The sequence below is a fragment of the Choloepus didactylus genome, chromosome 8, assembly GCF_015220235.1.
Source record: "Choloepus didactylus isolate mChoDid1 chromosome 8, mChoDid1.pri, whole genome shotgun sequence".
Classification (NCBI taxonomy): Eukaryota; Metazoa; Chordata; class Mammalia; order Pilosa; family Megalonychidae; genus Choloepus; species Choloepus didactylus.
The window spans coordinates 78,235,270-78,242,827 of NC_051314.1; the positions used below are offsets into that span (position 1 = coordinate 78,235,270).

Here is a 7,558-nt window from a genome sequence, read left to right on the forward strand (position 1 = left end):
AATAAGATTCCTGGAAAATCGAGACACATAGATATCCAAGAAGAAGGCAATTTTCTGTATGATAACTACAGAGAATTATAGTTGCAAGAATATAGTATATGAACGTGGATTGAAAACAAAAAGGTAAGATGCAAAATGACATAACTATTGCACTGTTTCATCAGTGTATATTATTTTTAAAGCATACTTACTGACACTTTTGGCCTTCCAAGGATGCTTCCAAAATAATCCGTTAAAAACTTCTGGCTTGGGGTAACTTTTCTTTTTATTTTCTTTCTAGATCATACAGAAGTATGGATACAGCCATGAAAAACTCTACAAAGCCAACAGTATTCATTTTGCTGGGGTTGACAAATAATTCAGACTGGCAAATTGTGTTATTTTTTTTTCTGTTTATAACCTATATTTTTAGTGTCTTAGGAAACCTGACAATCATCACCCTCACTCTCCTAGATTACCACCTTAAAACACCCATGTATTTTTTTCTGAGGAACTTTTCCCTATTAGAAATTTCAATGACATCAACTTGTATTCCTAAATTCCTGGTCAGCCTAGCAACAAAGGACAAAACAATTAGCTATAATGCTTGCGCAGTCCAATTATTTCTGTACATTTTTTTTGGAGCAGCAGAGTTCTTCTTATTAGCAGCCATGTCCTATGACCGCTATGTGGCCATCTGCAAACCCCTGCATTATACAACCATCATGAGCAGCAAGGTCTGCACCAAGCTGGTCTTTACTTCTTGGGTGGCTGCATTTCTGGAAGTCTTTCCAGGGCTGATCATGGGTCTCCAGCTGGAGTTCTGTGGTGACAATATCATTGATCATTTTGTATGTGACTATGGCCCTGTCCTTCAGCTCTCCTGCACAGACACCAGGCACATAGAACTCTTCTCTTTTACATTAGCCATAGTGACACTTCTTGTCACCCTGATGCTAGTGATTATCTCCTATACACTTATCATAAGGACGATTTTGAAGATTCCATCTGCACAGAAAAGGAAAAAGGCATTTTCTACCTGTTCTTCTCACATGATTGTCCTCTGCATTTCGTATGGAAGCTGTATCTTCATGTACATTAAGCCTAATGCACAAGAAAGGGTGGCTTTAAATAAAGGTGTGGCAGTGCTCAATAATTCAGTTGCCCCCCTCTTAAATCCTTTCATTTACACTCTGAGAAACCAGCAAGTCAAACAAGCCTTCAGAGACAATATAAGAAAGATCTTTTCTTTCCTATCAAGTAAATCCTTTTGTCTGCAAAAAAATTGAACACCTACTTTGATTGGTGATGCCAGAATCATCTTAATTTTACCTCCTATTTTGTTCCCTCCACCCAGGTGTGACTAATGCTATAAACCTTTTTTACATTACATGCTCCTGAATTCCATTCTATTCAATAGGTTCTTCTAGATTTAGAATTCCTTTATTGAGATAACTTTTGTGGGATCATTTTTTCAACTTTCTGATTAATCTACCTTTTATACCTGCCAAAATGAAACTTAAATGTCTCTATTTTTTTTCATGTTTTTCTAATTTAGAAAAATAAATTTTAGCATGGAGAATTGGTCTTCATACTTCACTTAATCCCAGTAAACAGAACGTTTGGGATATTCTTAATAATTGTGAGCTGACTATACTGAATTTACCATTTCACAATACAGTATGTCATTTAATCTTCATAAATTTCCTATAAGGTAGATACTGTTTGCTTCTCCATTTTATGGATGAGACTATCAATGTACAGTAGAATTATGAATTTTGTCCAAAGTCAGACAAACAAAAAGGGAAAGCCTGTATTCAAATAAATATAATCTGATTCCAGAGCACATGTATTAATTATTGCTGCCTTCTGCTATTAGATGAAGCTTAGTGACTTTTTTTTTGATACATTTACATTTATTCTGTAACATACTATCTTAGAGATTTTTCAATATCAATATGTAGTTGCTTTTCTTGAAGTCATTTTATTTATCTTGAGCAATGAGCTTGTGCTCAAATGCAAAAGGATATCCAAAATGTTCTTCAGGAATTAAGTCAATATATTCAATATTTGGAATTCAGTGAAGATATTTTTTGTGAGCCTACATATCTTACAAATTCCTTTTTGTGCTTTGTCTCATTGACTTGGGAAATGAGAAAGGGACAAAGACTATGAACCTCCTTGATGCCTTTCATGGCATGTATCAGTGTAAACCAGGGCCTTTTGCTGCTTCTGAATTTTCTGGTTTACTGCCTCATTTCAAATGTCTTGGACTACTCTGGTAATGGTTTATCTGTAATTAGTGCCCTGCTATTAAAATATTTCACTAATAAGTTATTTGACCTTTAAGTGAAGCCATCAAGGAACAAAGATACCTAGCTGGGATAAGACATCATTCTTTCATACATACAGATAAAATAAGGTGTGTGCTAGGAAAGATGATAATAGGTCTTGGATTATGTGTAATTTATTTTGAATGAAAAGATGATAATAGCTCTGGGATAGTGTGTAATTTATTTCAAACTTATAAGGTCCTAAAGTGTTGAGGAGCATCAATTATATATTGTACATGCAATTGGTAAAGGAGTGCATAACTGCAGATCAGTAAGCACTTTGCCTTCAAATGGGCAATATTCTTTTGTAATCCAGAGTATTTTTATTTTTTAGTTGGAACCTGAAGTACACTCCTAAAAAGATCTCACTTAGGCATGACAGAGTTGAAGTTAGTTGCTCTTCTGAGGTGACTGCTTTATGCCAATGTCTTAGATTTACAGAAATGTTAGTTCCTAAGTACAAGAGAAAAAAAAAAAAGAGAGATTTTTTAGAATTCAACAATATATACTTGGAATTCATTAATAACTTAGCCCCACAGATTTGAAACTCACAACTAACAAAAAAGGTAAATATTAGTATTTTTATTTTATACATGTTTAAACTGAAACTCCAAAATTAACTTACCCATGATTTCATGGTTTGCAGAACAAATTTGGAACTTCAGATTTTAAAAGCCATGAATACAGATAGTAGACACATTTGAAGTGGTAAAATTCTACAACAAATTTCTAAATAATATCTTTTATTTGATATTAATCCCTCCTATATATCTTCTTCCCTTCATATTACTATAGTTTTGTTGCAAATGGAATTATTCTTCTGCTACATTTTCCCCCTTCTTAGAACCATCTTCCTCATTAATATTTCAGGAATGACCCTTTTCTGTTGTGAAATACTATGTTGCTTTAAATAATGTGGTTACCTCAGACTTTTCATTAAAATCCTCTGCCTTGCTTTCAAATACACTTAAATCTAGAATCAGTCCATTTTCTTCTCACTATTTCCCATAACTCAGCCTTGAGGACCCAGCTTTTAGGCTAACTTGTCTATTGCCTCAAAATATTTCCAAATTTAAAACTTTGCTCAAAATGTTATCTAATCTTTAATCTATGACTCTGCTGATTGCTGCTTAATTATAGTGTGGCTATCTTTCAAATTCTGTGTCATTTTAATTGTCTACAAGCTACATATGAGGTGGCTATAGCATTTGGGCTACTTACTGGCACTACCAACTTTCACTGCATGGATAGAAATAGAGTAAATATGGGAAAAATTTTCTCATATATGATAAAGTGTTCTTGGGTTTCATACTGAGCTCAAGAATTAAAAATAATTACAAAAAATAGGATAAGGCATAATGATAATGTATCTATGAAAATGTGCCTATAGGGCATATTAAAAGGAGTGCTCTTGAAGAGAGTGTTGTAGCTTGAAAATAGTAAGTCCATATTGAGGGAAGGGCTGGGAACAATAACTCTTTAAGAACTTGATTTTATCTCATGAAAATTGAGTTACTGTTCATTTGCATAATTATCAAAGGTGAAAATACTTCCAGTGATCAATAAGATTTATTTATTCATTATATAACAATCAATGAATTTTACTATTTAAAAAAATCCTCTTCCTCTTTCTGTTATGTAACATTATTTATCAAGCTCCTCTTTGAAAAACTGGATAGCTCAGACACGGCATTTAAATAATGTGTGCAAGGTCAGAGAATAAGAGAGTGTCTTGTCTGGATATGAATGTGGGGACTCTGCCTCCATAGTCTATGGACAAATACTAGAATATTAGAACTCCCAGTGAAAAGAAAAACATGGCAATTAGAACTCATAAAGCTGTAGTAGTTTGAATTGTCAAGTAGCCACACTCATTTCTCATTGGCTGGCAATGTTTAGGAAGGAAATGGATAGCAATCTCTTTGGGATTCTACATAGCACTGTGAAAATTGAAGTAAATTAGCTCTAATATCTTTTTCTGCTTTAATTTATTTTTTTCTAAATCTATAGGGCCTACAGATTAGGTAAAGCATTGTAACTCAAATCTCACGATCAACACCTAGCTCCTTCAATGAATATTGCTTATACATTTTGTATAGAGCAGTCTAAATGACAACAGAATTGATAAGATTAACCACACGTGCATATTTTGTGTCTTTAACTTGTTTGTAAGTTTACTGTAAAGACAGGTGAAATCTCAGACTACTCTGCAGTTGTTATTGCCCAGTGCACAGAATTTAAACAGTATTCCATGATAGACAAATGAAATTACTGAAATTGTAATAATCACATTTGATTAGAAATTTGTACTTGCTCATTTGTTATTAATGCCTTCAACATTGACTCTGCTAACCATATCAACTCAGTGTTTTCTATGTGGTTGAAGTACCACACCCTGAATGTGCATCATGAATGCCAAATAAGCATTCTAATACAGCCAGTGCACTGGGTCCTTTTTTATTAACTGGAATACTTCAATACCAAGTGTTGAATAACTATGATTCTGAGCACCTCACTCCTAATTACTCTTACGTGTTAGCACTTTATGGCAAATAAAGGAAAATTTGATTAAGAGTTTCTTAGACTGAGGGTTTATGAATAATTTATAAAATATCACTCCTTTCAGCACAGCTCCTTTCCCCAGTCTGTACATTATTTCTTAAAGACATCTGGGTAACAGAGGTCAAATTTTGTCATATACAGTATAAACTAAGAAGATTATTACAAATTTAATTTTCAAAAGTAGCGATAGTGCAACCAGGCCTCATCCATTTGATTTGAGTCTATAATGCTTTGCATAAATACAACAATAAAGAGAAACTTCAAGAACTAGGAACCCTTTGCTGTTGTTTTGAACCAAGGCTGTATTTAAGAATTACCAAGACAGTCATGAGAGTTTTAGGAATCCGTTCCCCACCAGTGACTTATTTATTTCAATATTAAGCTTAAAAACCAGAGAAAAGTTATACTTGGTTTATCTTGTGACTTATTTCCTAGACCTTTCTTCATGACATTAATTTGGTCTCCATATGCCCTTTACTGCCTCCCTAAAGGAAAACTATCCTTTTCATTCACACATTGATGTATAAACCAGGGTGACCATGAGCCTGGTTTTCTTTTCAAGTTTGGATTTACAAATTTTGCCCTGGCAACCCTTGGAGTTTCAAATTTCCTGGATTTTTCACTTAAAATTTTATTGTTTTAAAATGACTAGGGCTTGGTTTGGTAGTCCTACACTTTTAATTTCCAGATTCTGCATTGACATTGTCCAAAAGTAAGTGTGATGCCTATATAATGGCTATCATTTTCCTTTAAAAACCTGGTTAAATCTGAGTGACAATAAACAACAGTGTGATGGTTAGGTTCCTGTGTCAGTTTGACCAGGTGATGGTACCCAGGTGTCTGGTCAAGCAAACAATGGCCTAACCATTGCTGCAAGAACATTTGTGGCTGGTTAATAAACCAACAGGCTGGTTTGTTAAATCATCAGTCAGTTGGCTGCAGCCGTGACTGATGACTCAACAAAGGGTGTGTCTTCCACAATGAGAGAATGTAGTCAGCTGGATTTAATCCAATAAGTTGAAGACTTTTAAGCCAGACAGATAGAGGACCTTCACTTCTTCTTTGGCTGACCTGCAAAGTGTTTCCCGAGATCATCAAAATTGCCAGTTTGTTTCCTGAGGAGTTCATCAAACATGTTCATTGGATTTGCCAATTTGCTGCCTGCCCTACAGAATTTAGACTCATACATGTCCACAGTTGCATGAGACACTTTTATAAATCTTACATTTATAGATACCTCTTGTTGATTCTGTTTCACTGAAGAACCATAACTAATACAAACAGCCTTACAGTATTCTCCTGATTATTTTCAGATACAATTGAACCACCACAGAAGTGGTTAGGTAGAGCTAACTTTTTTCAGCCTTGGAAGTTGGGGGTGGCACTACTGGGAGAAGTATCAGACAGTATGGCACCCACTGGTCACATGATGGTCTTAGTATATGATTTTATTCAGTTTGCCTTTTATTGTATATATATGTATGTTGAACATCTGCTTTGGATTCTCAGCTAAAAGAAATACCATAAAATGGATCAGCTTAACAAAAATTTTTTGGTTCGCTCCCAGTTTCAGAAGCTCAAAGGTCATTCTTGCCAGTGTCAGTATGTTCTGACTGGCCAGCAATCATAGGGGTTCATTGGTTTTTCTGTCTATAAGCTATAAGCTGTATAGTTATACAATCATTATCAAATATCAAGGCTACTAGTTTACTGTTCAATAGTTTCAGGTATTTCCTTCTGGCTGTCCTAATACACTAGAAACTAAAAATAAATATCTATATAATGATTCAGTAGTCATAATCATTTCTTATGTCCTAACTTCTCTGTTACAACTCCTCCATCTCAGATCATTCTCTCAATCTTCAGGAATATTTATGCAATGACTATTATGATTTCTTCATGCTGAAAGGTATGTCAACATTATAGGATAGAGGAATGCACCTGGTTGATGTTATTGGAGAGATTGGTACCTCTGGGTTTCAGGGCTTATCTAGCATGGGAAAAATTTGGAGGTTTTAAGTTTCTGAAACATAAACTTAATAAATAAAACTTTTATAGAATCTTAGGTAGAACCTAGAGCCTTCTTTAGGGTTTTTAGGAATTTTGTTGGTTGGGACATAGCATACCGTGGCATAGCTTTCTTAAGAGTAACCTCCAGAATGACCTCTCAACTCTATTTGAAATCTCTTAGTCACTGAAACTTTTTTTGATTCATTCCTCTTCCCCCTTTGGTCAAGAAGGCATTCTCAATCCCACAATGCCAGAGTGAGGCTCATCCCTGGGAGTCATGTCCCACATTGCCAGGGAGACTTATACCCCTGGAAGTCATGTCCCATGCAGTGGGGAGGGTAGTGAGTTTATTTGCAGGGTTTGGCTTAGAGAGACAGAGGCCAATCTGAGCAACAAAAGGGGATCTCTAGGGGCAGGTCTTAGGTATAATTATAAGTAGGCTTAGCTTTGCCATTACAAAATCAAATTTCATAAGGGCAAGCCTCAAGACTGAGGGCTTGGCTTATTAAAATTGGGAGTTCCTAATGCTTGAGAGAATATCAGGAATTTCCCAGGTGGGTAAGTTTCATAGTTCCGTATTTTTTTCTCTGGTGACTAAAGGGACTTTGTAAATACTATTTTTATTTTCTACCCCAAATACTCTGGAATGTGTCAGAGTATTACAACATCCTGTA

At 35.0% G+C, this 7,558-nt stretch overlaps 1 protein-coding gene across 1 annotated transcript; it reads left to right on the top strand.

Moving 5' to 3' along the window:
- The first annotated feature begins 305 nt into the window (after positions 1 to 305).
- On the top strand, positions 306 to 1,268 carry LOC119542733 (olfactory receptor 6C76-like). The gene has a single exon (XM_037847407.1). It carries the CDS (start codon positions 306 to 308, stop codon positions 1,266 to 1,268), a length of 963 nt encoding a protein of 320 aa, XP_037703335.1.
- Positions 1,269 to 7,558: the final 6,290 nt, after the last annotated feature.

Coding starts and splice junctions, on each gene's coding strand:
- LOC119542733 (XM_037847407.1), top strand. CDS start 306: ATGAAAAACTCTACAAAGCCAACAGTATTCATTTTGCTGGGGTTGACA.